Source organism: Sander lucioperca, chromosome 24, assembly GCF_008315115.2.
Source record: "Sander lucioperca isolate FBNREF2018 chromosome 24, SLUC_FBN_1.2, whole genome shotgun sequence".
Lineage (NCBI taxonomy): Eukaryota > Metazoa > Chordata > Actinopteri > Perciformes > Percidae > Sander > Sander lucioperca.
The window spans coordinates 5,245,332-5,259,917 of NC_050196.1; the positions used below are offsets into that span (position 1 = coordinate 5,245,332).

The 14,586-nt window shown below is 40.6% G+C and overlaps 2 protein-coding genes across 5 annotated transcripts in view; both read right to left on the minus strand.

The window, feature by feature from the left end:
- Window positions 1-11,118, minus strand: part of hecw2b (HECT, C2 and WW domain containing E3 ubiquitin protein ligase 2b) — a 132,051-nt gene extending 120,933 nt beyond the window's left edge. For 2 of the 3 annotated variants that reach the window (XM_031292271.2, XM_031292265.2), the window contains exon 1: window positions 10,777-11,117. The gene's annotated coding sequence lies outside the window, so the exon portion shown is untranslated. Of the gene's footprint in view, window positions 1-10,776 lie in introns of all 3 variants that reach the window. The other variant, XM_035998791.1, reaches the window with a different exon arrangement.
- A 714-nt stretch (window positions 11,119-11,832) lies between these two features.
- Window positions 11,833-14,586, minus strand: part of gtf3c3 (general transcription factor IIIC, polypeptide 3) — a 67,351-nt gene continuing 64,597 nt past the window's right edge. For both annotated transcript variants that reach the window (XM_031292272.2, XM_035998792.1), the window contains exons 15-19: window positions 14,240-14,294; window positions 13,913-14,048; window positions 13,182-13,306; window positions 12,940-13,092; window positions 11,833-12,675 (exon numbers count right to left, since the gene is read on the minus strand). In XM_031292272.2, the coding sequence (XP_031148132.1) occupies window positions 12,553-12,675; window positions 12,940-13,092; window positions 13,182-13,306; window positions 13,913-14,048; window positions 14,240-14,294 (592 nt within the window). In that variant the 3' untranslated portion in view covers window positions 11,833-12,552. The remainder of the gene's footprint in view (window positions 12,676-12,939; window positions 13,093-13,181; window positions 13,307-13,912; window positions 14,049-14,239; window positions 14,295-14,586) is intronic.

Below are 14,586 nucleotides of genomic sequence, written 5' to 3' on the forward strand. Positions count from 1 at the left end.
GCTTTTTTGTACGTCTTGACATGCTACATATGTGTACCACGTTTCGTTGGTCTACGTTAAACATCCTGCAGGGGCTCAATTTCTTTAATTTTGTAGGGGGCGCTAGCAAGCCATCTTTTTGCGCCTATTCCCGAAACCCTTAAAATACGTAAATGTTCAACAGGCTTGATGTGACCACCAATTTTGGTGAGTTTTTGAGTATGTTAAGCCCCTCCAAAAGGCAATTAATTTACCGGAACGCTCAGCAGCGTTGGACGGGCCCTCGCACCTCCTTGCGCATCAGGGTTACTGGCGGATGCTGCTCCATGCGCCTGCGTATTTGCACGACCGTCGGACATCGCAAACCTCTTTGCTGAGTTCAATGATACCTCACACAATAGTCTCCCTTAAACGGTGCAAAAGTCATAAAAGGGGGCGTGGTCTGAGTACATGGGCGTGGTTAAAGTATAGGGGGCGGCTCAGAATCACATGTGGACCACACATAAGTTTCATGTAAAATCAGATGATGTTTGTCATATAAGGCTGATTTCCTGTTGCCACCAGGGGGCGCTGTGACCAAAAGTCAATTTTTGCTTATAGATGTCCTCAGGCATGGACTCTTGTCAATCATGAGAAATTTCGGCCAAATTGGACACCATACACTCAAGTTACAACAACTTCTTCGTTCATCGATAAATGCTCAAAATGGCCGCCACGCCACGTCCAGACCGTTGGACAAAAACTCAAGCTTTTAATAACTTTTCATCGTAAAGGTCTTGAGATGTCACAAAACGAATTTGAAGTCGATGGGATGAAATCTCTAGGAGGAGTTCGTTAAAGTATAGCCTAGCGCCTTGACTTTTAGGTCTACTTCCTGTTGCTACTAGGGGGCGCTATAACTTTGAGTCAATATCAGCCTGTAGATATCCTCAGGGTTGGACTCTTAAGGGCCATTCACATTGAACGCGCAAACCGCAGCGCTGTGATATGAAGCCCATTATTGTCAATGGCTTGCGCGCAAGAACTGGTCTGCCGCTCTTGCGCGTGCCGCGGTCAAAGTTCAACATGGTTCAACTTTGACCGCGGCATGCGCAAGAGCGACCGCAGTGCACTGTGACGTACATTCAAGTGTCTGAAAAAAAACCAACAAAAACACAGAATACACGTGGATCCACAAACGGAACATAGACGAGAGGTTGATTTTGGCCGTCAGCGATCTCCCAAAGCTGTATAGGCTACGACACAAGTTCGAGGTCGTACAGAGACCTCGGACGCAAAACTATGCTGTGGAAGCATATTTCACCATAATAGGCATGCCAGCTGTGTAGGTTAAATAGCCTTTTAATTTAAATCATTCAGGTTTGCTATGTGAAATCAACATGGACATGTCTCCACAATCCTGAAATGTTAAATTTTTTCTCAGTTACTTTGGTGCATTTGTCAAATCATAATTTGCATTTGCACAACAGTGAGTGCATTTCTTAAAACAATTGGTGTAAACTGCACCGGACCTGAAAAATCATGTATCTTGCTGGAAATCTTTTGTTTGTGTCCAAAGCAAGTATTTATACCAATGAATCAAACTGACAAGTCCTTACGCCATTGTTTATACCAAGATAGTGAATCTGCTTGTGTTGTTGTCCATATTTAACAGTTCACTCAGGACGTATAGTCTAATGACCAATGCACATGAAAGGGAGCACTATTCCCTATGTGACAAAGTTACGCATTATTGTCGTCTCTGATCTGAGAAATGCGCCAAAGCAACTGAGAAGAACTGTAGCCTACTGTTGTGAGCTGCGAAAACCAAATACCAAGTTGATTATACAGCTTCATACAGGTATTTGTAGGATATATTTGTATTTTTTATTAAAAAAAATATAATTTATACTCTTTATTGATCCCCAATGGGGAAATTACAATTTACACTGTTATTACACAATAATAATAATGTATTTGTATGTTTATATGATGTGATATGTTTGGACTGATTGACACAAGTCATGTTCATTTTCATTGAAGTTCACATATAGGTAGGTATATGGCCTTTACACAGAATAACTACCCATTTCCAAGTGTGTAAGCTCCAGTTTTGGAGGAATTAATTGCACATATGCATTAAACAAAGTGTTTTCCAGAGAATGAATGATAAATGTATGAATGTAGGCTCATATCTTAGCTTTATTATACCCAACTGCAATGACTGCAGACCTCTTACTTGTATATAGACATGCAATGACAGTGTTGAAATGCAACATTTTATTTAGAAATGAAAATAATCCACACGTCTACATCTATCTAGAGGAGGACTGTAAGAAAAGGTGGAAGAACCTAAGGGACAGGTACATAAAGGAGAGGAGACAAAAACGTGGTGCAGGGGCAGACTTGGAAGTACTTTTCCATACCGTCTTGTCTGGAGCCACACGTCAGGGAGAGACAAATAGCCAGATGCTCCATTGTAGAAATGGGCTTTCGGAATGTTGTTTGCATCCGGGAAATTGTAGGCCCGAATCCCGTCAGCAGACTGTCAAATTGCTCCCTGTTGAGCCGAAAGTACCCCTGGAACTGGTCAAAGTGAAAGCAGAGCTCCTTTACCAGCCGGAATTCCCCCAACTGCTCTCTGGACCTGAGGGATCTCGTGCACCCACACCCTTCTTGCGGGTGCCTTCCTCCGTCTTCTCCTCACAACCAGGGCAAGTGCCAAGGCTTTCTTTTGTTTCAAAGACAGAAACATCGTCTCCACCAAATCAGTACTGTGTATCCTACACAATGTCGCATGTACTGCACGTCTGATGTAAACACCGGACGCAGACGTGACGTGCATTCAAATATTGGCGCATGTATGACATAAATTTGTGCTGAACCTGGCGGCAAGCACAACAAATATAGTTGGGAATTGGACAACCTAACGGCGAGCGCAGCGCATGCCGCGTACAATGTGAACCGGCCCTTATGAATCCTGAAAAGGGACGCCCGGGAGATTTACTTCAAATGTTGCGCACAGCCTCAGCGGAGCACAGGGAACAGCTGTGCCGAGTTTCTTCTGATTCAGAATATCTGTTGCCAAGAATCACAACTCTTCCTGTTTGACTGCCACCTTCACAAAGTTGGTCCTTTGGACATTTTTTTAACTATCAAAATTCTTTTGATAACTTTTTGTCATGAGGGTCGACCGAATTCAACATTTCGTGCAGATCGAATTAATGCTCTAGGAGGAATTAGAAAAAGTAGGTTTCGCATGCATTGCGATTTGGCTAATTAATTAAAAAAAATTAAAACAGCGCCCTCTAATGGCCGATTGACTCCAAAATTGGCATATAATGCTCAATGGCCCATGGGGAACAACTGTATCAAGTTTCGTGGCAATCGGAATAAATGTTTTTAAGATACGCAACTTCCTGTTTCGACAGCTCCCTACAGGAAGTTGGTCTTCTCTAACTTGTGCATTTTTTGCACTATTAAAATTCTTTTAATAACTTTTCATCTTTAACATCTTAAAGCGTAACTCTCGCCAAAATGCAACCTAGGGTCTTTTTGTGAATGTACCTGAGTCAAACTTTTCTTTTGAATGGGAGAGCTAGGGGAACTTCTATGATAGCATCAAAATCACTATTTTTAAAACACTAAGAAGGCTCGACACAACATGAAACTTTGCTCTAAGTATCACCAGGATCTCTACACATGAACTCGAGCATTGAGAACATTGTTTGCGTACACAAAGTTTACTAAAAAGAAAGGTTCACTTTAGCAATGGAGTCCTGTCTGGGGTCCCCAGCAAAACCTTAGACAGGCTCCAGTATGTCCAAAACTCTGCCGCTAGGGTCCTCACCCACACCAAGACCTGGCAGCACCTCACCCCAACCCTCATCCACCTTCACTGGCTCCCAATTAAGTCCTGCATCACATATAAAATCCTCCTTCTCACCTACAAATCCTTCCATGCCCTGGCCCTTCAGTACCTCTCCAACCTCCTCCATCCATACACCCCACCATGAATTGCTCGCCATTCCCCAACCAGACTCTGTACCTTCGTGCCTGCCTTGCAATATCGGTATTTTTCTTTGTTAGATGGTCATTCAGGAACACATTTGTCCCCCGCAGCTTCCTGACCTGTCTCAGCAATTCCATTTTGGCTTTTCTATTTACAAAGCGTATTATAATGTTTGGTTTGGCATTACTGTCCTTCCGAGGAATTGTGTGAGATGCTGAGATCGCGTTGGTTTTATTAATACTGTGGCTTTCAAGGACCGAATCACTTGTTTTTCGAAGGACTCTAGCTCACTCGGTTTAGCTTCTTCACCTTTTTCCTTATCTGTCTCTCGAGCGTAGGTTTGATGTCCACTTATCAAGTCATCCATTCGAGGATATTGTTGCATGTCATCTACTCATCTCTCCAGGTCAGTTATTTTCTTATCCTTCTCCTTTATTAGAAATTTGAGCTCCTGTACTTCCTCCTTTAGCCCAAGTAGTTTGTTGGTTGGTTTACCACTTTGCTTATTTTCTCCAACATTAAGTTACGAGATTTTCTTATCTCCTCCATCTCGTCCTCATTGTGCTGTTGTTTCTTTGATGGCATTATAGTCTCTTTCAGCAGCAAAAGACGGAAAAAGATTTGAATTGTTTTCTGAGTCGCAGAGCTTCTCAAATCAACCAGCACTCACGTCAAGTCAGGTGCTGGTGCAGGTGCTGAGCTAAAGGATGTGTCTCTGCTCCACACCTCCAGATCTGATGAAAAAAGACAGGGAGGACATGCACCAATCAATAACACTTTAGATCCTGGTTTGTACTCGCCCCCAGACCATGTGTACCAATTTTGGTGAAATTCTTTCCTCCGGGTTTTGCTGTACATATTTGTGGCGTTTATGGGTTAAACTCAAAATCTTTGCGTAGGCCTATTCTTTTGGAAGGACTGAAAATATCTTACAAATTTTATGTTGATTGGTCAAAACCATTAGTGAATTATGGATAATTTACTGCTAAGATCCACCCATGGCGAAATTCTTTAATTGATGGCAGCCATGTTTCTTCACCAATCTTGTTCATTTATAGTAGAAATGTGTATCTCAGTCCTGCAAGGCAGCAATACCAATCAAAATTGACAAAGTTCTATTCATTTTACAGTTTTTCATATTATGCAATTTTGCCAAAAATCCATCATGGCAGACCTCTATGGTCCAAGAGGCTTTTTTGTAGAGCACATTGAGCTGCATATGTGTGACAAATTTTAAGTCAATCGGACTTATGGCGTGAGGGACGTTTCCTTTCTAAAATCTTTTTTTTAATCTGTAGCGCCACCCTGTGGCCGATTGGGCTCATATTTCTCAGGAACCGAACGCACATCATTTCCAGCAATTCGCGATTTCAAACCCTTTGTCGGCCAACAGAAGGATGTAAATGGACTGCATTAATGTAGCGCTTTTGTAGTCTTAACGACTACTCAAAGCACTTTTGCTTTTTTACGCACACCTTTCACTCACATTCATACACTTTGAGATTGGACTGCAGGGCCTGGGATCGAACCACCGAGGCTCTACCACCTGAGCTACAACTGGCTCAGGAAGCAGCTCAATCACCAAAAGTCTATGCAGCAAGCAGCATTGAAATCGCCAAAGTCAAAGCAGCAAGTAGTGTTGAGCGGGTTTCTAGCTTCACAAAGCTGAGCAAAACCACTTCAGATGGTTTAATGCTCTATAGAAAAAGTGGTGAAACCAAGCACACACCTGTTTCATCGCTACAATAGATGCAGCAAGTCCCGCGATTTCGCCCCCTTTATTGGCTTTTAACTAAACTTGGTACGTACGTTCAGTACGTATTATGCATATTAGCAAAAAATCCATCATGGCAGCAAAAATAATAGGGTTCTACCCCTTCAGGATTTGAACCCTAATAAACCGGAGCAAAAACAATTGGGTTCTACCCCTTCGGGGTTTCAACCCTAAATAGAGGCGAAAGCAGGTTCTCTGCAGATACAGACATCACACGCTTCTAATGGGTCATAAGAGACGATTGAGGTTACATCCACACGGCTACCATTTTCATTTTTGAATGGCGTTTTGAAACAAAACTACTTTTACTAGTATAAATCTGGAAGAGACTTCTGAGATAGGACCACACACACACACACACACACACACACACACACACACACACACACACACACACACACAGTCCTGAAATAGCTGTAGCGTGATTGGAGAACAATGAGGCAGTCCAATCAGAGGCAACAGCTTCCTGTTCCCAACACGTTCCTCTGTGCCACTTTGTCCGTGTGTTTGTGTTTCGGTGCATTCTTGTACTTCTGACCTTGTACAGACCAAAGTGCCCAAGCCAATGTGTCAGACATGACAGTGTACTGTAGACCAGGTTCAAGACAGGCTCATACTGGCAATTCAGGCAAATGCCAGATGAGCCAGCCCACCAGGCCACCACCAGAAATGGAGGAATACTTTTGTGGGAAAACAAAAATGTACCTGCCAACCAGAGCCAACATGATAATGGAACATCTGATTAGAGGTTAGACTGAATAAGGGTTTTAGTGCTGCTGACTTTATTCTCCAAGTGAGGAAATTTTTTTTAAGCGCTTGAAGAACCATTGATCACTAAATCGTATGTCACATAAATGGACTGCATTTATATAGCGCTTTTCTATCTTAAAGACTACAAGAGCGCTTTTACATAGTAAACGGATATTCGTACACTGGTGGCCGAGGCTGCCATACAAGGCGGCACCTGGTCATCAGACACATTTACACACAGATGGCGCAGCATCGGGAGCCATTCGGGGTTCACTGTCTTGCCCAAAGGACACTTCAACATGGGATCAAACCACCGACCTTCCAATTGGTAGACAACTGCTCTACCAGGCGGCGGTAATCTATTAATCATAATTCAAAAAGGGAAACGGGATAAACAAACCGTTGCTTTAATACATGCAACAAACAACCCAAAACAGCCAGCAGATTTTTTCATCATGTCATTACTAAACATTGTGCCAAAATATGAACAATAACATTGTCGTAGTGGGCTACAGGCCTGCCAAGAGATGACTTTGCGGGGACGTCGGGTGGATCCTGTGTTTCTTCGGGGCCTTCTGCGATCACTTCAAAAACTTGCGCCTCACGCGCCCCTATAGTGATGCAGAATGTAAACGACTAAATCCAGGGATTGCAAAGAACAGGAAGTGGGAGGTGTTTCAGACTGTCAATCATTCGCGAACAGTGTGGGACCCTAAGGCTAAAACAAAGGGCCTTCTAGGTGGCCATCTAAACATTAGAAGTATACTGTCTAAAAGTGAGCAAATACAGCATTTGTTACTGGATTCAAACCTTGACTTTTTATGCTTATCTGAAAGCTGGGTTAATCAAAATGCTCCATCAGCAGCTCTGAATATTCCTGGTTATAACATCCACAGGAAAGACAGGGAGGGATCAAAAAAATGGGGAGGAGTGATGGTTTATATAAAAAGCACGTTATAGTGTCACAAAATCCAGTGGTCAAATTGTATTCCATTAGAATGTGTAGGTCTCAATACCAGCCTTTCACCACAAATGTCCTTTGTCCTTGTTGTAATTTACAGGCCTCTCTCGGCAGATAACAGCTTTTATGAAAACTTTGAGAAGCTGCTAAAAGAAAGCAATCTTGATAAAGAAATTTTAATTATGGGGGATTTTAACTGGGAAGACAAACCCTCTAGAAAAAAGCTCAAACAAATCACAGACAAGTTTGATCCAACTATCTAACTATGTCTAGGGACTGCAGATGAAAAATAGCCTTCTGGCTAACTCTGGCATATTGACAGAAATGTTTATTAATATGCACTGTCCCTGTAATAAATAAATAAATAAATAAATAAATAAGCACCAACTACGGCACAGAGGGAGAGAGGAAGAGAGCTCTAGGGTCTTTAAATAAAGTTTTACAATATAAGACATTTTTATTAGTTTTTTTGTAATGTGTAGGTATGTAGATATTTTAAAGGGGAACTATTATATAGCATTTTCAGGTTCGTACTTGTATTTTTGTGATTCCACTAGAACATGTTTACATGCTTTAATGTTTCTTATACTGCCCATGGCTGCTGCACCTACTGCTGCACCCCCTGTATGAAACGCTGCTGGAGCACCTGTCTCTTTAAGCCCCCCTCCCGAGAAAGCCCAGTCTGCTCTGACTGGCCAGAGTGTTTCCTGGTACCTCCGCTGCAGTTTTGTTTCACTAGTAGCAGCTGGAGCTACTGCAACGGAGTATATAGCAGGACTTTCTACCGTGAACAATCACAAATAAAAGCTTCTAAACCAAAAACTACAGAACCGGACATGTCCCAGCATTAATGTGACCCGAAATGTACCAGTATTGGCCGCCAAGATTACAGCTATCTGGCGTTAGCATGCAGCTTCTTAATAGTTACCAGTATGCTAGCGTTAGATTGTAATGGAAAGAAGCAGCACTTTCTACTGTCAATAATCGCAAATAAAGGCTACTTAACCAAGTACTACCCAACCGGACATGTTTCAGCAGTAATGTGACCCGAAATTGAGGAGAATTTAACAACATTGGCAGCCAAGATCACATAATTTATTGCCGTTAGCATGTAGCTACTATAGTTACCAGTGAACACTAATAGAATATAGCAGCACTTTCTACAGTCAAAAATCACAGATTAAGGCTTTTAAACCAAATACTACATAACCGAAATGTTTCAGGAGTAATGTGACCCGGAATTGGGGAGAATTTAACAACATTGGCAGCCAAGATGACATATTTTGCTGCCATTAGCTACATGCGACAATGTTAATATGTATCTTTAAAAAAAAAACTCCAGTCCTGCCTGCCTGGAGCAGATGACCAATCGGAGAAGTTCGGGCTAAGTATTGCGTAACACTCAGCCAAGAGTAGAAAAAAAAACTGTTGAAACTGGAGCGTTCAGAACAGATGGTGGTCAGAAGGTCGGAAATCTGAACGTTTTAGCTCACAGGGATTTGTCTAAAATACGTTTACCTCATTATTTGTTTTGGCCACGTTTAACATTAAAATCCGACATTATAACACTGTAGACATGACAGAAAATACGGAAAAGCATAATATGTCCACTTTAAAAGATGTTTATGTTGAAATAAATATAACATGTAGTTGCGTATCTCGTTGCACATTAGCCCTGTTATGTGGGGTGGTGATGGCGCAGTTGATATGACACATGCCTTTGGTGGGGGAGACCTAGGTTCGATTCCCACTGCGATACATCAACCAATGTGTCCCTGAGCAAGACACTTAACCCCTAGTTGCTCCAGAGGCGTGCGACCTCTGACATATATAGCAATTGTAACTCGCTTTGGATAAAAGCATCAGCTAAATGACATGTATTGTAATGTAATGTTATGGACATAATGTGCAAAAATAGATTTTCCAATAGATCGAACCAATGTGTTTTTTTAGAAGGAACATTTGAACGTAATTTTTGGAAGGTTTGGCAGCCTTATGTATTAGATTGATCAAATGAGATGAAGATGAGAAGCGCATCCTGTTTGTGCCATCTTGCACCCCCATGCTTTATCATCTATTTCAAAATAAATGGGACCATAATTTACAAAATGAACATTATGCTGTACTGAAGAAGACAAAGCTAGCAATTGAGGCCATTAACTCATTACATACATGTTTATTAAGGTAACAAATAAAGTGAGAAGTAGGGTATATTTTCCCATAAACGTCTATAGAAACGGACTTCTTTTCGCAACCAGTGGAGTCGCCCCATGCTGGAAAATAACTAGAATGCAGATTTAAGGCACTTCCACATTGGCTTCAATTTTCAGGCACAGAAGCTTAAGCTATTATTTTTATAATGGCAGGATGCATTGATAATGAAGGAGGTATCAAAGATCAGGTCAATAGGCATAGTAGTCAAAATAGGCTTAATACACTTGAGAATCTCCCTTGTATTTGAGTGCAATGCCAAGGTGCAGCAGAGTAGTGGTGGAGTTCTAGAGATTCTACTTCAAATTCTACTGAAAGATACATAAATGATATTCCTCCTGCATGAATCTTATCCAGCATCACCCACATTGGCCTACTTCTTTATCATACACTGATAATGCTGCACATCCAAATGAAGAATATTTTGCAAAGATAATGGATCCGATTAGGCTATCCGTTTTTAGTGATAAACACACATCTGCAAGAGAAATATTGGTGCATGCTAAAGAAAGCCACAATCTTAATAGCCAAAGATCTCAGCACAAGGAGCAGGCAGATACCTGCCAATAAATTCCCTGAGAAATCTAACCTCCGCCTACACTGTACTTTATTGTAGAGATTACAATCGGTTTAAGATCCTACATGAAGCTATTAGATAATCTGCTATTCTGTGATTGATTTGATTGTGAGCACACATATCTCTGATCGGATTTCTTTAACAGTGTGTGCGCGTGAGAGCAGGTTAATCACTGTTGACTTGGCTTTTTGCATAAAACCTCTTTTAGATTTGACTACAACGCATGATGCTGACGATTTTAGTTTGGCTTTGTTGTTGTTTCTATTAGGCCTTTGTCACTGTTGCTCGTGTGCTCGCCATGTAGCACATCAAAGCATGACTTCATCAGCTTACAATACTAGCCCAGTCGGAGGCAGCCCTTTACAGAGCAATAGCCTACAGATTGATGAGTTAAAAGAAAATGTGATGAAATACATTTGCGTGTAGAAATCGCAGTTAATGGCTTGATGGCAACATTAGGCTGCAGAGCCACATCATCCTAACGTTACACAAATAACTAATATCAGGCTATACATCTGAGACGCCTCACTTACCTTTGCTACGGCGATTTAACGTCGTTTACAACCACACTTGCATGCAAAAAAATGACCGAAGTAGTTGCTTAATTATGGACGACGGACCTCCATGCGGCCCGTGCACCGCCGATCCTTCATCGGCTTCCAAGCCGGCTTCGGTGCTCCAGAGCCCGGGCGCAGCGCCGCTGACCCTCGGTAATACAGCCTCCAGTAAAAGTGAAAATGTTTTTTTTTTTTATTATACCCGTTTTTAAAACATAGTTGCCATCTATTTCTCTCCACGGCGTCGCTTACTTCTCCGCCAGGCTGCGTGAGACGCGTTCATTTCTTATTTATTTGGCTGGACCTCTTCACATCCGCCTCCCTATTTCCGCTGCTTCACACACACACTTTATTTGCTTATGGTTAAAGGACATAAAACCGAAACATACATCCATGAATAAAACCAACCGCATTCCGATTCTAACAACATATTTATGCTGGTTAGGATAGGCACTTTTTTTTTTAAAAGCCAGGCCTTGTTTGTGGCAGTGGACAGTTTGGATACTGTCGAAACTCAGCATCAAAATAACTGAACCACCCCTTTATAAATCACGGGTCGCTAGACACAGTGCAAACTAACGAACTAACCAACTTTTTTCTTCTTATTTGCATATTAGCATTTTACAGCTAAACAGTAGGACACTAAAATGTTTTTTTTATTTTTTTTTTTTTATTTAAGTTTTAAGGAGCCCATAAGATCACCCCCTACTTTCTGCGGAGGCACCTGTAACTGGTTGACAAATCTCTTCTCTGTTATCTGGAGAGCCTCTGGACAGGACACAGACTGATAGTTACTATATCATTATGTACTGTAGATATCATGAGAGAAATATAAACTCACTATTGACTAACTACAAAAGAGAATACTTACCATGTGATTAATACTAAGATAATATTGGGTACACCAGGGGGTGTAAATACAACAGCAAAATCATAAATTCATATTCATATTTTAAAGTGATATTAGAAATTCCATTTTCTCAAAAACAAGATCCATCTCAAGGGGTCAACAAATTTGAATATAGAATGTGGTACTTTTTACAGTATTTTCTCAGTTTATTGTAAATTACTAAACTGTACCACATGTGCTCTTAATCAAGACAGAGATATAGGATTATTACAGTATTATACTGGGCTTAAAAAATGATAAACTGTGAAATAGTGTTCTGATTGTTTTATGATTGAGTAGGCAAATGTAGTTTACTAACGCAGTTTCTATACTGTATTACTAACATTATTCAGAGAGTTGGAAATAGGGCTTACAAGCAAAGCCCCACCCCCCTTCCACCAGCTGGCCTACATCGAGTGCAGTGACCCATAAGAGAAAGAAGAAACATAATGGAAGCAGACGGTTAGGATAGGAGATGAAGGGATTTGGCAAATAAACAGAATGCCTTAATCCCTGAAAAACAAAAGAAAAAGTCTGTCCCTCCACCTTTTGTCACATTACTGTTAAAGAAAAAGAATAATCACAACAGAACATGACCAAAGCAACATCATGCTAATTTTTATGATTTAAAAATATATAAACAATATATATACATCTGAGACATTGACTGAAAATTTCTGAATGAAAATACTATTATTTCAGTATTTATTAATTTATACATCTATTCTAACATCATATCTAACATAACATTTATTTGTGTTTATTAATTCATAATTTTTAGTCCTCCATATTTTTTACAAGGTACAGTACTTGCAGGGGTTCTCAAAAATCTTGGCACAGATATTTAGTCATTTGTGTGCATTTCAAACAATGCAGTGTGAATTGATAAGCTGGTGGGCCATCTCCATGTTTCCACTGGCCTGGTAGATGAGAGAGATGTTGAAGGCAATCTCCCTCCTCAGATCCACCTGATCACCAGGGATACCCTGAAGGGAGGACCAGCGGTGAAAGGATGAAGAGAGAGATAGACAAAAAGAGGAAACAATCTTGTAAGGCTGCAATATTGAGGTCTACTAGAAAATTGTCTGTGCACCAAAACTGGTGAGAAAAACAATTGTGGATGTAGATCCATTCATCAATGTCCTGAATATATAAGTGAGGGATATTTTCTGAATTGAGTCACTATGATAGAGCAGTCTGAGCACCCAAACATGGTTGAAATGGTTAGGTGATATTGTATGTATACACACCTCCAGTTTCTGAGCAGGCAGTGTAAGTGCCTTCTGGTAGTAATGTATGGCCAAATGTGTGAGGCCCATCTGGTGCAGCGCTCTGCCCAGGTTGTACATACTCTCTTGACACTCTCCACGGAGCTCCACATACCGCCACAGAAAGGAGAAACCCTGAAAACACACACTTATATTTAAGAAGAAAAGAGTAGGGTATGTAACTGTAAAGCTAAAAGAGGGACTATGACAAACAAACACTGTACCTGCAGCACCAGTGTATGTCGTTTGGCAACATACTTCTGAGATGCCATGTGGAAGAAGGTGAGACCCACACAGAGGCTGTGGAGTGGGTTGTTGGGGTGAGTCTGGAAGGCTTGAACATACTGGCCTAAAGACACACAAAATGTGTTAATTTGAATACTAATGGAAAATTATAGAGAAATTCTTAATCTTAATGGCCAAAGAAAACAATCGGCAACAAACCATATTTTTCATTTTATTAACAATGTTTTGAAGATCTCAAGATTGTAGAACTTCATGTTTTCTGAATTGTCTTTTAGTTATGGCAAGGAAATGTATAACTGCATATTATCTTACGGGGCTATGAGAATGGACATGCAGATAAAAGGGAGTGTATGAAATTGGGAATTTTACTTAGACTGAAATTAAAAAACAAAAAAAATATTGAACAAATATTTCTCATTATTTTAAGAGAAATAATGAAAAAATAATGCAAGTTTATTTTTAGTCATGGTGGGAATTCTAAGCTTTTTTTGAGAAACTTCATTCAGAAATCAATCCCTAAAGGTAAAAACCTTTTTTGCATTGTAATGTGGCTGCAATTCAGAAAAAACATGTCATATCAAGCTGTGTTGTCAGAGCAACAAGATGACAATGAGCAAACCTAAACATGAGAAAAATACTGAAACAGGGGTGTTTTCAAACCATTTTGTACTTAATTCTCTAAAACATGCAGAACAAGTATGTTTGTTACCCAGAGCATGTTTGAAGCTCCCTGATACCATGGCGTTGTGTCCGCACAGGACACACAAGGCATGGTTATCAGGATGTTTTAACAGCAGACGCAGACAGAACCGATGGTGACGCTGGTGTTGGGAGGTTATTGTCAGCTGAGGGAAATAAAAAAACATCTCATTTGTATACATCCACAAGAACAGACAGGAACAGCGTTACACTTTGGTATTTTTGTCACAGATTGTTGGTCTTTACAGCTTTAATGTGGTATATTGCGTTCTAGGAGGGTGTTTTCTTTATCACTTTATGAAAAGATAGATTTTTGCACACAGGGACATAGGCAGACCTGGTTAAATATATTCCAAAGCTGAGGCAGACCCACATTTTCCATCAGCATCAATCTGTTGAAAGAGAAAAACAGAGAGAAGACAATTGATATTTTACTTTTCAACAACTGACATAAAAAGAAGTAATACAAGTGTACATAAGTTATTCTATATCCACGACATTTTACTTCCAGGATTGCTCCGTTGCCGTCGGAAATTCTGCCGGATTTCACTTTTCAGCCAGATGTCTGTTACCTTCTGTTTTGTTTGTGTTGGAATTTTAAACTCTAGTCGATTTATGAGGACTATGGTTAACTGCTCCTCAGATCTCTGCAGGGTAAATCGAGACAGCTAGCTACACTATCTG